Source organism: Adiantum capillus-veneris, chromosome 8, assembly GCF_014529385.1.
Source record: "Adiantum capillus-veneris isolate H3 chromosome 8, ASM1452938v2, whole genome shotgun sequence".
Taxonomy (NCBI): domain Eukaryota; kingdom Viridiplantae; phylum Streptophyta; class Polypodiopsida; order Polypodiales; family Pteridaceae; genus Adiantum; species Adiantum capillus-veneris.
In genome coordinates, this window is record NC_140938.1 from 37938025 (window position 1) to 37957723 (window position 19699).

General features: G+C 43.2%; 1 protein-coding gene across 2 annotated transcripts in view; it reads left to right on the forward strand.

Moving 5' to 3' along the window:
- Window positions 1-19699, forward strand: part of LOC147451986 (uncharacterized) — a 94370-nt gene that overhangs the window by 7291 nt on the left and 67380 nt on the right. For both annotated transcript variants that reach the window (XM_086517832.1, XM_086517831.1), the window contains exons 3-4: window positions 4034-4658; window positions 5188-5274. In XM_086517832.1, the coding sequence (XP_086373958.1) occupies window positions 4034-4658; window positions 5188-5274 (712 nt within the window). The remainder of the gene's footprint in view (window positions 1-4033; window positions 4659-5187; window positions 5275-19699) is intronic.

Here is a 19699-nt window from a genome sequence, read left to right on the forward strand (position 1 = left end):
CCCAAAATCATATCACATTCTGAGAGAGGAGAGACAAAAAATCTTCTACGGAAAGTAGCTTGTTGAATTGAAAACAACACATCAAAACACTCTTGCGTGATGAGAGTGTCCATACCGGGAAGAAAGCCAGAGACCTTGAGAGGAGATTTCTGACTAACTTCTAGGCGGGCTCTCTCAACAAGAGAGGGACTGATGACATCATGCATACTACTTGGGTCAAACAATATGACAAAACGTTGCCTCGACATATGACCATAACATTTAATGAGAGAATCATCAATGGGAGGGTCAAGAGAAACTTGGGTCACACTCGTGTTATCAGTAATTGCATTGACAAGTAATTGCATTGACAGAGGGAAGTGGGTTCTGTGGGTTCTTTAGATTCATTCGACTCAAGCTTAGGACATGTTCTTTTTATGTGACCCTTAATGTGACAATGAAAACAACGACCTTCCTTAGAATAAGTGCTTTGCTCTTCCGACGTGATGTATCCTCCTACAATTCCTTGTGCTACCTTTTCATATGGAGTGAGCTTAGGTTTAGCAATTGTGTTAGCCTTACCCTTAGGTTCATTGGAAGAATTCTTTTCATAGAGAGTGTTGGAAAATTGGTTAGAAGAGTTACCATTCTTACCATTCTTACCGTTCTTACCGTTTTGAGAAGTCTGCGAGGTACTTGTGGAAGTCTTGTTCTCCTTAGGCTTTCCTTTGTTGTGCTTCATCTCCTGTGCGAGAGCAACCGCTACCGCCTTGTTGAGATCGATGGGATCGAGCACCTCGACATCGTACTTGGTATACTCGTCCAATCCATAAAGAAATGCCTCTTTATGGATTGGACGAGAGCAACCGCTACCGCCTTGTTGAGATCGATGGGATCGAGCACCTCGACATCGTACTTGGTATACTCGTCTAATCCATAAAGAAATGCCTCTTTGCGTTCATCATCCGACTTGCGTAATTGGGTACCTAGCTGCAAAACGCGATTAGAAAAAGACATAACTGGCATACCATTTTGCTTGAGAGCGCGCCAATCGTCCTTCAATCGTGCGAGGTACTGAGGTGGCATAAACCGCGCCTTAAGCTTGTCTTGGAAATCAGCCCAATTGAAGGAAAGGGGCGTGAGTTCGTCGGCTTCCTCTAGGTGCGCGGCTAACTGTGCCTCTTGCCATGCGTGGTACCAAAATTGATGGCATCACCGGCAAGGTACATAGTTGCCGTCAAAACCTTGCTATTCCCTGTGTTCTTAGTTGTCGTAAATTAAGCATTAAATTGATGCAACCAAGAATGAATAACCATAGCATCCATCTTACCATCATACTTACTGAAAGTCAACTTTTCTGTGACTGGATTGTTGGAGTTTGCATCGTGGCTTGCGGCACGTGAGGAACTCCCACGATCTTTGGTTGGTTCGAACTTCGAGGCAAGTACTTGTCGAACCAATCCTTGAGTGCGGAGGTCTCGTTGAGCCTCACGCTCGGCCTCCAATGTTGCTCGTCTTGCTTCTCTTTGAGCCTCCCGATCGGCCTCCAAGGCCGCTCGTCTTGCTTCAGCTTCCTCTTGTCTTTGTGCTTTTCTTTCTTCTCGTTCATCGTGCTCGTGTTCCAAGGCAATGGGATTCGCTTCTTGTTGTATGGCAATTCTTTCGTTTCTTTCTTCGCGCGCGCGATTCGCTTCTTGTTGTTGGGCCATCATGTCCAACATTGACTTGACCATCGCTTCCATGGAAGTTGGTACAACTCGTGGCGTAGATGGCGAAGGGGGAGGGTCGGAAAAATCTCTTGGTGGGGAGAACTCTTCGTCGCCTCTCTCATGCTCATCAAACGTTTTGCTCCGCTCAAAGTGTTGCGAAATAGAAAATTACAGCCTGCTGTGTTTTTCTGCAGGTTTAGGGTTTCGCACCTAAACTGCAACGTAATGCCAGGGGAGTCTCAGGAAAGCCTTGGGTGCTTGTACATGACAATTTAGAGAGATTTCCCGCAAGGAATCTCGTATAATTCGAAGGGCAAGTGACCCTACATGTGCGGGAGCTCGAGGGCTACCCACAGGAGTGATTGGCATGTGACTCGGAGCGCAAAACAGAGAATTACAGCTTGCTGTAATTTTTTTGCAGGTTTAGGGTTTTGGTCAGTTTGATGCCTACAGGTCGTAGGAGCTTCGGGGAAGCTAGGGAATCACCAAACATCTGTTCTGGTGTAAATTGCAGGCCAAAAACAGAGATTTCAGCGTGCTGAAATTTCTCGCAAGGTTTTGTAAAGTGCTCTAAAGTGCGTAGAAAGTCATTGTTTACTCGAGATTTTGTTCGTGGAGACTTATACCGTGGTGATGCTGTCGAAATTAGGTTAGAGTAGGGGAATTTCAGCTCGATAAAAGTGGGGCAGCTTGTAGAAGTTTACAGGTTTTTCTCAAGTGTTCTAAGAATAAAGAAATACCCGTCGTTGTCTGCTTGGAAGCGCGCGAGCTGCCAAGCCGTGGTTTGTTTGAAGTGTAATTCCGAGTGAGTCATAGGTTTATTTGTGAAGTTCCTTTGTGTCGTAAAGTAACAGTTTAAAGATCGGGTGAAAGCCAAAGTCTACTGTCCTAGGGACCGGTTTCATGGTTTCGATGCAGGAAAAAATCACTTTTTCCTCAAGAAGTGAGCCTTGGTTGGTTTTAGGCAAAGACACAAAGCACAAGAACGTGGAATTGCACTATGGATGATAGAGCGAATGACACCAGGGAAGAGGGTTCCTCTTCACAAGACAAACAGGCTGTTCCTCCTCCAATGTTTGAGGTTGGCGAGGGTTCACGACCACCTTTTTCTGTGCCTTTTGTTGATGTGAATGCTCCACAAGTTCAAGGGTTTATGAGTGGGCAACTAGACGAGGATGTGTTCAGGACACAATTGGTTGCTGTCGTGATTGTGTTTTCCCGGTTGGTGTAGAATCCTAGGTTTATGGAATTCTTGCAAGCTCCACCAGTGTCACAATAGACTAGGTAACTTTCTTATGCAGGAGAGCCCATTGAGGCCACACACTTTTGGCTTAAAGAAGCTCCCCTTGTAGATTTCGGATGATGGAATCTTGGATGACCACTTTCTCCTCGAGTGAAGCGATCCTCCTATTCATGCCATCTCTTTCTTCAGTCCATCTTTGAAGAATAGTGCTCCTCTTCTTCCTCCACTTTCCCACTTAATTTCTCCATTCTCTCATTTCCTTCTTTATTGTCGACATCCTCTTTCCGGGCCGTCCCCGTCCGTATGCAGCAGGCTTTGTGGGTGGTTGGTGAGGGATGCGTATTCTTACATGTGCGGGAAGCCATTGACACTTCTCCGATGCTTCCCATGAGAGAGAGAGAGAGAGAGAGAGAGAGAGAGAGAGAGAGAGTGAGAGTCTAAAACAAAAAAAAAACACAAGAGAACCCTATAAACAACAAGAAATGCTTGTGAAACCTTAAAAATAGAGAAAATCAGCGACAAAACCTAAAAAAATAGCAAAAAAGAAATTTTAAACCCTTAAAAGTAGAAAAAAGAGTGGCGAAACCCTAAAAAACAGCAAAAAACAATTTAAAAAAAAGACAGCAACAAATAGTGACCAAACCCTAAAAACAACGATAAAACAGTTTCGAAACTTTAATAAACAGCAAAAAAAACATTGACGAAACTCTAAAAAACAACATAAAAACAGTTTCAAAACTTTAATAAACAGCAAAAAAACATTGGCGAAACCCTAAAAAACATTAAAAAACAGTTTCAAAATGCTAAAAGATAGCAACAAGCAGCGACGAAACCCTGAAAACAATGATAAAACAGTTTCGAAACTTTAATAAACAAAAAAAACATTGACGGAACTCTATAAACAGCAAAACAACTTTTTTGAAACCCTACAAGCTAGCGACAAAACCCTAGAAACAGCTAAAAAGTGGTGGCGAAACCCTAAAAAAACACACACACACACACACACACACACACACACACACAGAGAGAGAGAGAGAGAGAGAGAGAGAGAGAGAGAGAGAGAGAGAGAGAGAGAGAGAGAGAGAGTTTTTTTGTTGTACAGTGCTAAGCAATTGGTACTTGCCACCGATCCTAACAGAGAAGGTGAAGCTTTAGCGTGGCATGTTGTTGAGGTGATGAAAGCAGAAGGTTTATTGAGGTACCAAGGATTACGTGTCAGAAGGGTGTTGTTCAATGAGGTTACCAAAAGTGCTGTCTTGCATGCTATGCAAGCCCCTCAAGGGATTAGCTTTTCACTTGTGGGTGCCTACCTCGCAGGTCGTGCCCTTGATTATCTGGTTGACTTTGCACTTTCTCCTCTGCTCTGGAGGAAGCTTCCTGGTAGCCGGTCTGCTGGGCGTGTGCACTTAGCTGCACTTCAGCTGGTTTGCAAAAGAGAAAAGGCAGTTAATGAGTTTGTGCCACAGGAATCCTGGACCCTAGACGTTTATGCATGTTTTGCAGATGAGAGTGAATCATGTGTTCTAACAGTTTCTTCACTTGATGGAGATCTTTTTGATATGTCCGAGTGTTTAGCATTAGCTGAGAAGTTGAAGAATTCAACATTAAAGGCTTTCAAAGTTAGCAAAGTGCTCAAGCAAAGAGGCCCACCTGAACCATATATCACATCAACCCTTCAAGAAGATGCTCAAGTCATGTTGGGGTTTGAGACTGAGCGGACAATGAAGGTATGCTTTTTATCTTGTGTCTGCTGTCCTGAATTTGCTGAATGGTGTAAGTTTTGTTGAATTTGGCCTGTTCGTGGATTCATCCATATACCTGCATGTGTCCCCCCCCCCCCCCCCCCCCCCCCGCGGCGGGGTGCCCTCCAGTTTGATAGACATTCATGTATTGTTTTTCAAGCGCAAACATAGTAATGGCCCACACACATGAAGAGAGAATGTTGCTTCGTGTTCTTACTTGTATGCGATACTTGAGTTCTACATACCTTGAAGTCCAGTGTACAGTGTGTGCCTTTCTGTATGTGTAAACTTGGTCTTTTATGCATATGGACTGATAATTTATGTGAGAGGCAAATTAGTCTATAAATACCCCTGATGATGAGCATGTGTTAGTCAGATTGTTGAAAAGTCGTTGCAACTTCCTTCTATGTCCTAGAAGGGTGTGAGATTGTTCTGAATGTCTCACTGCTCAGAGTGTTTGAGGAGATGAGTTTTATGTGTTGCATTAACTGTGTGTTGATGGCTAGTCGAACAGTTGGCTCAAAAGCTTTACGAAGGTGTTGTTCTGGGCAAAGGAGAATTGACAGGACTCATAACTTGTCCATGCACCTGTGGATGCAAGGTAATAGTTGGTTGAACTTTGTGCATGATATTATATTAGGAAGCGGTCCCATTTCCTTTTCTAGTGGCTTTTAACAGTTAATAATGTTTGCATGGTTATTTGAGTTTAGCTGAGAGCATCAGCTCTCATATTCCTTTCCTAGTAGCCACACCTAAAGCTTTGAGTTCTTTGTATTGAAAAGGCTCTCTGACTGCTCTTAAGGAAGGATTAGAGTAGGGGAAACCTGGCAAGCAGAGGTTGTTCATGTAGAGAAACATCATATTCTCCATAATATAGGAGCTGTTGTCCAAGTTTGTGGAAAGGAAAAACTCATCTGATGAAAAACTCATGCTAAGAGCATGAATTCATGTTCACGGTTAAGATTAGCGGGGATATATAACCTAAAATTTAAAGGCAGAGAACATAGCTCTTATCTATCTACAGATTGCCCCCAATTACAAACCCATTTAATAACTTTCTCTGAGGAAAATCTCCTTGGGACTTGTTGAGCCTTTTAACAATCGCTGGCAACAAAAGGAATGCATTTTTTCAAAGTTATAGTTCAAAAAAGTAAAAACCTATTTACTTCTGAGTGCTAAATTGCAAAAGTTGTGAGCAGCATTTTGTTGGGGCTTAGTACATTTGATATTTGGCTGCTTAGCTGTTGTTGATAGGAATTGCTGTAGGCACCTATGACACTTTTGGAGTCTCCATATTGGGAGCGCTAATTGCAAAAGTTGTGAGCAGCATTTTGTTGAGGCCTACTACATTTGATAATTGGCTGCTTAGCTGTTGTAGATAGGAATTGCTGTAGGCACCTATGACACTTTTGGAGTCTCCATATTTTCAGGAAATTCAGTAGACCTCCTACTTGTGTCTCTAATCATCCAATTTTATCACTTCTTCCCCAGGGCTTATCAGGTACTCGTGCTCCATTTTTTGCTGCCTCTGGTGCAGAGAAATTTGTGCACAAATAACTTTGACCAGTCAGATAACCCTCTAATCTCTCTACATTAGGAAAACAGAGAGGAAATGAAAGATCTACCAGTGTCTGCAACTATCTCATCTATGCAATGAAATGCTAGTGTTTGCTGAAACTAGCATATGGTGTATGTGTTGAAAGCTATTGTATAGTTCCCTCTATTGTCACAATTTGTGATAGAAGCTTAGAACTAGTGTTTGCTTGTGTGTAGAAATAACTGTTTGTTTGTAAGTGTGTGTGTGTGTGTTTGTAATTGATGGTGAGCTCACTCAATTGTGGGATCTTGGTCGTTTGGTCAGGCAAGGATGCCCTTTAAGTGCTATGTTGTATGCTATTGCGACACATCCTTGTTTACTGTACTTGGACTCCTTAACGGCATCTGGCCAATTGCATGATTGAAAACATTTTGTGGTGCAAGCGTATGTTGATGACTCCATGGTCTGCCCTAGAAGATGTTTGATATATCATGGAAGCTTTACATCTCTACGGATTGGCTGCTGGTCTGCATGTTAACTTTCGAAAGTCTAAAATTTTGCCATTGCACCTAATGGATTGGCATTCTATATTATGGCCAGGTGAGATAGTGAAGCCGGATCAGAGTGTGCGACATCTTGGATACTCGTTGGCGTGGTCAGTGAACAATGCCAAATTCTTTGAGTGGGTTGAGAATAAAATTAGGTCTAAATTACATTATCGGAAACTGTCTACTTGGCCGTTACATGTAAGACTCAAAATAGCGCAGTCCATATTGGTGGCATGCATGCAAATTTTTCTACCATTGTTGCATTGGCCACCTCGTTGTCTTCGGACTTTCATGTCTAGGATTTTGGAGCATTTCTGGTCTACTTGCTCCCAAGAAAAGGTGTGCGATTGCTCGCTATGGATAAGCTATGTACTCCAAAGCATCATGTTATTGCAAGGAAGACAACCTTGTTCTTGGTATCAGAAGAGCAAAAACAGCCCTGGAAGCTGATGTTTGCGTTTCTGTGTTCTCATGCGGTTTCTATACCAGCTTTTGAGCTTTGGCAACCTTCATACTGGGATGTGGTTTTTGGCAAATTTGAAGCCATGATACTTGGTTGCCCCGTTGCTTCCAGTTTTGTGGGTGATTGGAAAATAGTCATGAAGGAGTTGTCGTGGCATGATCAAGATGACGTGAGTGGCAATTCGCTCAGAGTGGCGAGTTTGCATTGGAGTCGGGTTTTTGATCAGACTCTTGTTCAGCGGTCTCCAAGACAGCCTTATTTCCTCTTCAGGAAAGGCATTGAAAGGATATCAGATGTGATCAACGCTAATGGGCAGGACCTCTCTTTTAGGCAGGCTAACATTTGGCCTTGGAATGCATTGTAGACATATGTGGCACACCATTAAGGATTTGATTGATCTCATATCTCCCATTCCATCACTTGTTGCTGAGAATCGAATTTGTGACTAGCATTATGTTGGTTCTTTGATCCTCTGAAGGTGTATTGTCATTTGTAGTCATCTTCCTGGATACAAGAACACTCTAATAAGGTATGGAATATGAACAAAGGTGCTGCATGGTGGTGACATAAAGTTATGAAAGTGTGGCATGTTAAGCTTTCTTTAAAGGAGCGATTGTTTATGTGGAGATGCATCATTGGGGTTCTTCCAACGCAGGTTTCTGCACTCCAGACGAATAGCTTCCTCACGATGTGTTCGTTGTGGTGCTAGCATTGAGAATATTCCACATTTATTGTGGTCTTGTTCTCAGATGAAACAGTTGTGGCCTACATCTCTACATCTCTTCGCATACGTTTCCCAGGGATACCTTTTTGTCGATATTTCTGGGTTTTTGGAGTGCTTCCTGTCACAAAGTGATGACGTGGCTACCTACAACAGAAACCCTAATTTCTGCCCGGAACCCTAAAATTCCTGCAAACCCTAATTTCTGGCAGAAACCCTAATTTCTGGAAATCGCGGAGGTGGAAAAAAAATAAAATAAATTTTTTTGGGGTTTTTTTTAGCGACGCAAACCTCAGCTTTTGGCTACGCTTTGGAAGATAGAGAGAGAAAAAGGCATAATTGCTTTTTGTTGCTCTCATTGAGAGAGAGAGAGAGAATCTGCTTTTGAACTGACAGCTTTTGGGGCTCTGCTTTTGGGCATCCCTTGTAATCTTTATATACACGGTTTAGGGCTCACTCTGCAGAGCATCTGGACGCAAAGTCTGAGAGTGAAACCCTAACCGCTCTTTGTACTTTGACATTGATTTAATACATAAAGAAATACTAAAAGGGGCGCTAGTCTTTGGGGCCAATATCTCTAGGCACGGAACTCAGCCGGGCCAGTGCAAATCTATTGTGATCTGTGAATTGTTTTGAAGTGGTTATTTGGTGCTGTTGTGATTGATTCTTGACTTGGAGTGTTCAAGTCTGTTACACTGGTATCAGAGCAAGGCCGATTTCTCTTCTACGGGAAATCCGATCCCCAATTTTTTTTCCACGGCACCTATGGCTTCACGCAAGGATCAGTCGATTGCCTCTGCATCTGGAGATGCGGGCAGGTATCACAACGAAGATTCAGACAGAGAGTATGGCTCGCCTCGGCCTACTCAGGCGGAGCAAAGAGAGATGAAGCGTCGTCAATTGATCGGCGATGCAACAAAGATGATGCTCAGTTTTACGAAGGATTCGAAATTGGCAAAATATATGAGCGAGACTTCTTTTTAGGAAGTGCATACAGAGTGGCAGAAAACCACTACACCACCCCTCAAACCCGCTATCAAGAAACCCTCTGATCACAAACAGTATTTAGAGAAGGAATTACAAGAGGTGGTTGATGCACGGATTGCTCAGCTCTTTGACGTGCAAAAGAAAACCAAAAAGCACGGCAAAAAGCAGAAGAAAGGCACTGACTTCCCGGGATATTTGGGTCGTCAGTCGACATTTGACAAGGCAAAGAAACAGAAGAAGCGTGTTCGATTTGAAGGAGTACCCAGTTCTTCTTCTTCTTCTTCTGACAGTCCTTCTAGCTCTTCGGATTTGAGCGAAGAAGACAGAAAAGGTAAAAAGCGAAGCAAGAAACAAAGCTTTGGAAAGGACAAGAAAAAGGCAAAGAAGGCTAAATCTCGCCCAGAGACTGACAATTCTACTGAGGACTTGTCTACAGACAACTCAGATTCCGATGACGGAAACTTTTATGCAAACAAGAAGAATTTTTACAAAGCCAACCAATATGACTTTCTCGAAGATAAAAGCAAGAAAGTCCGAGAGTTTAAGGAAGGTGGCCACTCGATCAAGTTTGATACTTTTTCGGGATACTCAGATGCTTCGAAGGCTGTCTTTTATACAGCAGTTTGACATCGCTTTCGCGGAAGAACGCTATTCAGAGCACTCCAAGATTCGGAGAGCTGTCTCGTACCTTAAGGGGAATGCTCGCACTTGGTGGTCCACGCTTCTTTTAAACAAGACTGCGCCAGTTAAATGGCTGAAATTTAAGAAGCTTTTTATTTCTTCTTGGTTGACGCAAGAATATGGACGAGATATAGGAGCTGCTTGGAACCATCTTCGGATGACAAAGAAAGATACGATTAATGCTTACTGTGAACGATTCTGGAGCTCTTTTCTACCCGCCTCTTGATTCAAGAAGATCTCATTCAAAGAACAGATTGAACGGTTTACCTTAGATCTACCTACAGAGATCCGAGATCACTGCTTGGAACAGAAGCCAGCTTCTATTCAGGAGTTGATGAGTCATGCGAAGTGGGGCTTTGCCATTCACTCTGGCAGTCTGACCTTCCCCACAGATGAGGCCATGACACAACGAGGCGAACAAACTTCTGGGAATGAAAGTAGAAAGAAAGAGGGCAATCCAAAGAAAAAAGAATGCACCTCCCAAGCTTACTCCTGAGGAGAGAGCTCGCTTCATTAGAGAGGGGAAGTGCTTTGGATGCGGGGAACATGGACATGTCTCCGCAAAGTGCCCTAAAAAGGCACAGAAAGAACAGAATGATAAAGACGACGACAGGCCTGAGAGTTCGAGAGCAGTTGAGGAACGTGGTAGAAAAGGCAGATAAAAAAGCAGAACTGGTACCACATGGCGTGGGACCTGCACCGAATCTAATGAACGAAAGTACAAATTTTGCCGCTTTTGGGGCAAAGTGAAGGATCAGGAAGCTCTTTTGAAGAAGCCAAGGCCAACTTCTTTTCACTTGGAATTAGTGGCTCGATTTGGAATTACGCTTGAAAGACTGATGCCACAGACAGAGATAGTTCGACTGGCACTCGGATGGGATAATGCCATTACATCGAGCATTGGCAAAACTTCGTTTGCAATGATAGGGGTGTTCATGGAACGCGAGTGACGTTCAACTCAGGATCCCTTGGTACCATAAGAGCTACGCCGTGGTTGACTACCACGCCGAGAAAGCGACTTTGATAAATAAAGGGCTCAGAGAATTGTACTTGATGAACTTTAGTTTCTTTACTCATTCTTTTGGGAGAGAACTGAACGATGGATAAAGATTGAATATGTTTTGACCTGATCAAAAGAACGCCAAGATTTTTCTCCACACTCATGCTGATTGCTTTTTAGAGGCCTGAAGATCAGACCATTGATGTGATACCTGGAAGCACGTCACCGAACCGGCCACCTTACCGTGTGAGCCGAGTACAGATTGAAAAGATTATGAACCAAGTGAAAGACCTCTTGGAAAAGGGTCTTGTCCAACCTAGTACTTCACCGTACTGCTCTCCACTGTTGCTGGATTTGAAGAAAGACGGATCTTGGAGAATGTGCATCGATTATAGAGCTCTCAACAAAATTACCATCAAGAACAGATTTCCGATTCCTAGGATCGATGATATACTCGACAAGTTACAGGGATCCTCGTGCTTTAGCAGGATTGATGTGAAGAGTGGATATCATCAGATCCGAATCGCGACGGGAGACGTCTACAAGACAGCCTTCCGGACTACTTTTTGGATTATTTGAGTTTTTGGTGATGCCTTTTGGCTTAACCAATGCTCCTGCGACATTTAACCGGATGATGGACAAGATTTTTCGAGAGTACAGGCTATTTGTTGGCACTTTCTTTGATGATATCATTGTTTCTCCAAGAATGAGGCAGAACACAGAGATCATCTGCTTCAGAGAGTTTTTGGGACACTTTGTCTCAGCAACAGGAGTGCAAGTGGATTCGGCCAAGATAGAGACTATACGTGATTGGCCCGATATGAAGAATGTGTTCGTACTTCAAGTATATTGTGATGCTTGTGGTCGTAGTCTGGGTGCGGTCTTGATGCAAGAAGGCCATGTCATTGCTTACGAGAGCCGATTGTTCTCTGGGCTGGAGATGACAACACAGATTTATAAGAAAGAGCTTTTGGTGGTTATCCATGCTCTTACTCAGTGGCGGCATTACCTACTCGGAGCGGATTTTACTGTCTTTACATACCATTAGAGTTTGCGCTACTTCTTGTCACAGAAGCAGCTTTCGAAAAAGCAGATGCGGTGGGCGAACATCTTGTCACAGTTTCACTTCTAGATGGTCCATGTGCAGGGACAGATGAATGTGGTGGCAGATGCTTTGTCTCGGAAGCCGTTGGTTCTGGCTTCGTCCGCGATACATCATAGGAGCTTCGAGGATATGGTCGACTAGTATGCCACAGATACAAATTTTGCAGATATTTTCACACGGATACGGGATGGGGAGACTATAGCAGGATACTTTTACTTGATGAGAAAAACCATGTTGTGCGTTACACAGCCGTTGAGGGAAAAGGTTATGATTGAATGCCACTGTCCACCTTTTTACGGGTCACCGCGGCATTGCTACCACCATGAAAGGGGTAGAGAGATACTTCTTTTGGCCGAGACTCAAGAAGGATGTGGAAGAGTTTGTGTGCAGTTGCTTGGTATGCCAGAAGGTCAAGTTCGACAGGCTTAAGGCACAGGGATTGTTACAGCCTTTACCCATACCCACCACACCCTTGGGAAAGTATTGCAATGGATTTCATTTTTGATCTCCCGAGAACATAGAATGAACACGATGATTTTTTGATTACATGGCAGGTCTGAGACGATTGTCTCCGACAGAGACGCCAGATTTATGAGTTTGTTTTGGAAGGCAATTTGGGAGAACATTGGCACGTGGTTGCAGATTTTGTCATCGTTCCACTTGCAGAGTGACGGGCAATCTGAGATTGCCAATTCAGTGGTTTTAGATTTATTGAAGTCTTGTATCTCGGATTAGAAGACTCAACGGAAAAAGAACTTACCTTTGGTGGAATTTGCCTACAATAACAAGATACACTCTTCGACGGGGAAGACACCATCTGAGATTGTTGAAAGTGTTGCGAAGGTTCCATCCTTCCTGAGCACGAAAGATTAGATATTTGAAGCGGATGAATATTCGCGAGATTTGGATACGGCTTTTGCCAAGGTTCGCGAGACTTTGCAGAAGTCTCAAGAACGACAAAAAAAGGCAGCAGATTGCCATTATCGCGACTTGAAATTGAAGGAGGATGATTAGGTGCTCTTACGTTTTGAGAAGGCATGCCTAAGAAAGAAAAAGGAAAAGGAGAGGCTTTTTCCAAAGCTTAATATGCGATACTATGGACCTTTCAAGATCACTGAAAAGATAAATGATGTCTCCTTCTGATTGAAACTGCTAGATACTTAGAGGATTCACAATGCATTCCATGTGAGTCTTTTGAAACCTTTTACGGGTGATGTGTCTAATGAGCAACCCTAAGTGGAAGAAAACGAGGAGACCCTTGTTCCTGAAGAGATTTTGGCACATAGGGATACGAAGAAAGGTAAAGTCCGAAGGCGGTTCTTGGTTAAGTTCAAGAACTATCCTGCATTTGATGCGAAGTGGATGGAGGAGGAGGACCTAGCAGATACTCCTCGGATTGTGAAACTTTACCTCGATGCTTTTGGTTTAGCATAGTCTACTCCGAATGGAACCCATAATTCAGCTTGGCCGGAGATCTGGTGCAGTGGGATGCACAAGAGGGGAGTCACTCCGCTCCTTTGTCAAAACAGATGCCTTGATTTTGATACTAAAGTCACTAATGTCTCTTTGAGCTTCAGGGATACTGAGAGCTGACAATATTCTGCTGGATGACTTTATGAAATGGAATTCTTGATTATGATACTGATTTGTTCTTGACTTCTTTTAAGTGCAGGAACTGATAGACGAAATGACTGCAACATTTTGGTCTGATTGATCTCGAATAGACATGGTTGCAATAGGGGTTAGTTAATCGGACATCGATGAGGTCCCGATTGGACCTAGATGTGATTGCTACCTACATTGCCGATAAATCATGGTCTACAATCCGAATGAATGTTGATTTGCCATGTGATGTCCTGTGATTTCTAGTGATGTCCTGTGATGTCGTGTGATGTGATTGTCGATTTGGTACATGTGCTAGATGTGTGTCCCTAGTATGTAGGTACTAACAGTCAGTGTCTGCTAAGACGGTTTATGGCTTTTGTCGGTTTTGCAGGCGTAATCGCGGTCGATTACAATGCTTTCAAGGGGGGGGTATGTCACAAAGTGATGACGTGGCTACCGATAGCAGAAACCCTAATTTTTGCCAAAAACCCTAAAATTCTTGCAAACCCTAATTTTTGGCAAAAACCCTAATTTCAGGAAATCGTGGAGGTGGAAAAAAAATAAAAAATATTTTCTAGTTTTTTTTTAGCGATGCAAATCTCAGCTTTTGGCTACGCTTTGGAAGATAGAGAGAGAAAAAGGCATAATTGCTTTTTGTTGCTCTCATTGAGAGAGAGAGAGAATCTGCTTTTGAACTGAAAGCTTTTGGGGCTCTGCTTTTGGGCATCCCTTGTAATCTTTATATACATTGTTTAGGGCTCACTCTGCAGAGCATCTGGACGCAGAGTCTGAGAGTGAAACCCTAACCGCTCTTTGTACTTTGACATTGATTTAATACATAAAGAAATACTAAAAGGGGCGCCAGTCTTTGGGGCCAATATCTCTAGGCACGGAACTTAGCCGGGCCAATGCAAATCTATTGTGATCTGTGAATTGTTTTGAAGTGGTTATTTGGTGCTGTTGTGATTGATTCTTGACTTGGAGTGTCCAGGTCTGTTACACTTCCGCCATTGCTTAAGCCATATGCATACTTTTTCGACTGGGTTAGATTCTGGGTGCTGTGGACAATGTGGAAAGCACGTAATTTCCTCATGTTTTAGCAGATTCAAGTGGAGTATGTATTCTTCTTCAAAACATCTCTTTGATAGTCTCTTAAAGTTGCCTATGACTTGGATAAGCTCCCCTCTCTTCGTTACGAGCTCTACTTTGACTGTTTCTGATTTACCGCTTGTAACATATTCTATGGGTTTTCCTCGACTTGAGGTTCCCATCAGTAATTCAATCCGACTTTACTAAAAAAAATGTGTGTGTGGGTGTGTGTAAAGTGGCAGCTGTATGGACACTGCTGATGTTGCAAGTCTGCATGCAAGTTTTTACTGCAGATTCTGTACATGAATTATTAACTCCCAATTTCTTTCGGTGCTTGAGCTGTAAATAGCAGATTGATTTTGCTGCTTTTGGTCCCCTTGGGTCTATAAAATAAGGGTCATGGCAGCATTTGTAGCTGTGATCATGTGAGTGGGCTCAGAGAATGACTGTAACAATGATGGTTCACTAATGTAAAAAGAAATACCACAAGGGGTGCCAGAGGAGAGCCACATCCCTCTGTGTCTCGACTTCTGTGATATTTCAAATTATATAAGCTGTTTTCTGTCCGGTTTGGTATTGTTGCAGTGATTTTACCTCCTGTTCCAGTTTTAGTAATATCGGAGCACCAATGGAGTCCTCCTGCAAATAGTCTGATCCAGAACTGCTGCGACTTACCATGGAGCAACATTTCCCAATCAACAAGGAGTGGTAAGAGGAAGTGGAAAGAGAAGAAGAAATTGATGAAGCAGCTGAAGAGGCATTGTAGAGGAGGCTGATGCCGATGAGGAGGCAGCGAAGGATCAGTCTGAGACTCAGCATTCCACTCCACTCAATGTGGAGCAGGCTAGAGAGGCCGAAGTCAACATGCTTATTGTAGAGGAGGCTGATGCCGATGAGGAGGCAATGAAGGATGAGTCCGAGACTCAGCATTCCACTCCACCCAATGTGGAGTGGGCTAGAGAGGCCGAAGTCAACATGCTTATGGATCGTCTTCTTCCCTATCCTAGGGATCCTTGCTATCCGAAGTACATGCAGGTCAAAGCCTATGAACACAATGATCTGATAGTAGAAGGGTGTGGCTGACCCTCAGTTAGTGAAGGTGAAGGCGACCATGTTTTCAGAAAAGAAAAAGGGTTCTGACGCTTTTTCCAATCAGCATGAAACCGGTTGGTCACCCAACAAGGCGGTAAAATACTGCAACAACACCTCAATGGAATCGACAACAACAAGTTCAATTTGAATTAACACTTGAGTCAAGATACACAGAGGGGCATAGTTCCCCTCTTAAGAGATATTAGCCTTTTAACAAGCGTCCTTTGATGGTATTTCTTATCATGTTAATGAACAACTGTGGCTACAACCGTTCTTTTCTCAAATCAACTGTCAGAGGATAGAAAGGTTGACGGTATGACCGTCTGTCACTTCTCAGATCTTGAGAAGGCTTCGCCACTGACGACTCTTGATTATTCTGCAAAAGGGTGTTCCTTCACAATGTCTGCAATTGTACAATCACCAAATTTGTATGTTTGAGAACTTGCTCTTCCAAATTGGCAACACTTGCTTCCTCCTTTTGTATACTTCAATGTCCTTGGCTGGCGCTCTTTATATTGAAGTTAGCCAGACCACATATAGGATGTCTGAGTGATTGCTGCGTTATCATGGTATGAGAACTAAAAAACTGGTAGTCCCTTCCATGAATGGTGGTTGCTCGTTTGTGGTTCGATAAAGTAATACTACAGGGTAGCATGTAGAAAGGATGCTTGTGCTTCGATGTAAGCCATCAATACCGTGTGAGATCGTGGAGGGCAAAGATGGGGGCTGCTCCAGTGGTCACTGAGGCACTATTTTGAGCAGGTACTTTTCTTTAAAGACTATGGGAGCTATCGTTCCAGGGATATCCATGATCAAAACTCACATCCTCCAAGCAACTTGTCGATGAGGGGACACCTAGTGTTGGTATGCCCAAATGTGCATGTGGATGGATTTCCATGGCTTCATTACTGATGCACTTCCTTCTTTTGATTACTTTCTTGACTGCCCTTTCCTCAATCTTAGTCCCACGGATTGGAAATGGGTCATCTGAATGGATATTGTGAAATTAGACACAAAGCGGACATGGATCAAGCCCTCACATTCACTCGGCACAAAAATGATACACTATCAAAGGCATTTTCTACACATTTCTCCATATAGGCTTGTCATACATTCCACATACATGGACACAAATCTCCTACATGGTATCAGAGGTGCTTTTGGCCAGATGCATACCTCCTCACAATCTTTGAGATTGGAGATGCATAGATAGTGTAAGGATTCTAGGTGCTAATCCTTAATTAAGTACTTAAACTCATGATTAAGACTTAAGAAACTTGAATTGAACTCAAAAACAAGACTCAAAAGACTCTGTGTTTGATTGATTGAAAGTGTGATACAAGGGCTTTTTATATAGGAGACGAACAGGTACATATGAAAAGGTATGACCCTTCACGAAGAGACACATCCTTTAGGCGAATATACATGTCTTTAGGCGAATGGACACATCCATTCGATGAAGAGCCACAACCATTGGTCGAATAGACATGACTGGTCGTTGAAGGAGTGTGGCTGTTGGTGAAGAGGTATGACTTTTGGGCGAAGGGTTGTGACTGTTCGAGAACAGGAGTCCTCCCGAGTTGGTCACACTTCGCATCTGCATCTGTAATGAATCAAGCAGAGTGTAGCAAGTCACAATCGTGACATTCCCTCCCATTTAAATAAAAACCGCGTGTTCAAATGAAAGCCATCCGCTTGTCAAAGAACTCTTGAAGAAGGTTTGGGTATTGCTGCATGTCTTCATCCATCTGCCAAGTTGAATTTTGACTCATCAAGATCCATCCACTTAAGAAGAAATTTTGTTGTGATCTTTCGTCTTGTCTCTTTTTGTCAAACATCAAGAATCTTTTCTGGAACAAGAATTATGTGTTCATCCTCAATTTCTGGCACATAAGAAGATAAGTCGGGAATTGGCGAATCTCCTTGTATGTACTATTTGAGCCAAGAAATGTGGAATGTTGGATGAAGTTTTCCCCATGAGAGTGGAAGCTCCAACTTGTAACTGACAACTGAATACTTCTTGAAAGGTCCATAGAAGCGAGGGCGCGACTTTGGAAAGACCAATTTCACAGTTTTGTAGCGATGAGGTGCTACATATAACATGACCAAATCTCCTTCTTGGAAATCTGCATGTCGTCGATGCTCGTTTGAGAATAGGAGTCCTCCCGGGTTGGTCACACTACGCATCTGCATCTGTGATGAATCAAGAAGAGTGTAGCAAGTCACAATCGTGACAGATAGAAGGGTATATCATGAGAAGATCGCGCATGCAAGATGTGTCATCAAGAAGTGCGGTCAGAGGAGCACTATATGCCACTGTATTGTCTATTATGAGATTCGAAGAAGAGACCATTTTTTGTGAAGGATTTGGACCATTGCATTCAATCACGTGCTTAGAGGATCAAAGGTGCCTTGGGCTCTTTTTACTGGAGCTTAGGTGTCATTGAGAGAATCTCTTTGAGAGTAACAAGCCCCATGCTGCCATCATAGAGAGCACTAACATACTTTTTTCAGTGCTAACACTACAACTCCAACATGTTCTACATCCTCATCCAACTGACTCACCCTATCATAGATGTCTCTCTAGAAAAGTAATGTTGGACAGGGCCTGTCACAAACTGGTGACGTAGCTGGCCCTTGCAGTGGTACACACACACACCCCGGTTGCTGGTCCCGGAAAATCCGCAGGCAGGCTGACGTGGCAGCAGTACAACCTTCCGTAAATTGCGGCGTGATTTGCGGAGACAGACTGATGTGACGAGCGTACAGAATTCCGCTTTTTGTGTCGAAAAAGCAATTGGAAAAAGTCTACGCAATTTCTTGGAGAAGCTTGGGAAGGGTTGTTTTATTTTAAGTTGACTTTAAAAGAAGCTTTTGATTTTGGCAGCTTTTGGGGCTCTGCTTTTGGCATCCCTTGTAATGAATAAATAGTTTGGGCTCCCACAACTCAGAGCATCTGGACGTAGAGTCTGAGAGTGAGACTCCTCCCACTTCTTTGTACTTTGAGCACAGATTAATACAAAAAGAAATACGGAAAGGGGCGCCAGTCTTTGGGGCCAATATCTCTAGGCATGGAACTCTGCCGGGCCGTGTCGAATCAATTGTGAACTATGAATTGTTTTGAAGTGAATCTCTGCTGTGTGGCGGTAGAATCTTGACTTGGAGTGTCCAAGTTTGTTACAGTGGTATCAGAGTGTGGCGGATTTCTCTTCTACCGGGAAATCCGATCCTTTTTTCGCGACACTTATAGATTCAAACAGAGATCAATCGACTTCCTTTGCATCTGGGGATGCGGGGAGAGATCACGAAGAAGATTCTCACGAGGAGTATCGCCCGCCTCGGCCTACTCAGGCGGAGATTGAAGAGATGGAGCGTGGACAATTGGTTGACGATGCGACAAAGATGATGATCAATCTTGCGAAGGATCCCAAATTTGCAAATTCTTTTGACTTAGACATCCTTCGACGAAGTGCACTCTCAGTGGCGGAAAGCCACAGAACCACCCCTCAGACCGGCACTCAAGAAACCTCCTACTCCGAGGATGTTTACATAGCAAGAATTGGAAGAGGTGGTTGATACATGGATTACCCAGCTTTTTGATGCAACCAACAAAGCCAAAAAGCACGACAAAAAGCAGAAGAAAGAAACTGACTTCCCGGGTTATTTGCGTCGTCAATCTACTTTTGCCTCGGCACGAAAGCAAAAGAAACATGTGCAATTTGAAGGAGTATCCAGTTCTTCTTCTTCTGATGACAGTTCTTCTAGCTCTTTTGACTCGAGCGAAGAAGACAGTAAAAGGGAAAAAGCGAAGCAAAAAGCAAAGCTTCGGAAAGGGCAAGAAAAAGGCAAAGAAGCGTAAGTTTGGCCCAATTTCTGACAGTTCTACAAAGGACTCGTCTTCGGATAGTTCGGACTCCAATGATCACAGATTTTATGCAGCAAAGAAGAATTTCTATAAAGCCAACCAATATGACTTTCTGGAGGATAAAAGCAAGATAGTTCGAGAATTTAAACAAGGTGGACAATTAAATTCGATAATTTTTTGAGATATCGAGATGCTGTGAGGGCTTTGGCCTTCATACAGCAGTTTGATATAGCTTTCTCTGGAGGACTCAGAGCACTCCAAGATTCGAAGGGCTACCTCTTACTTCAAGGGAAATGCTCGAACATGGTGGTCCACTCTTCTATTGAACAAAAA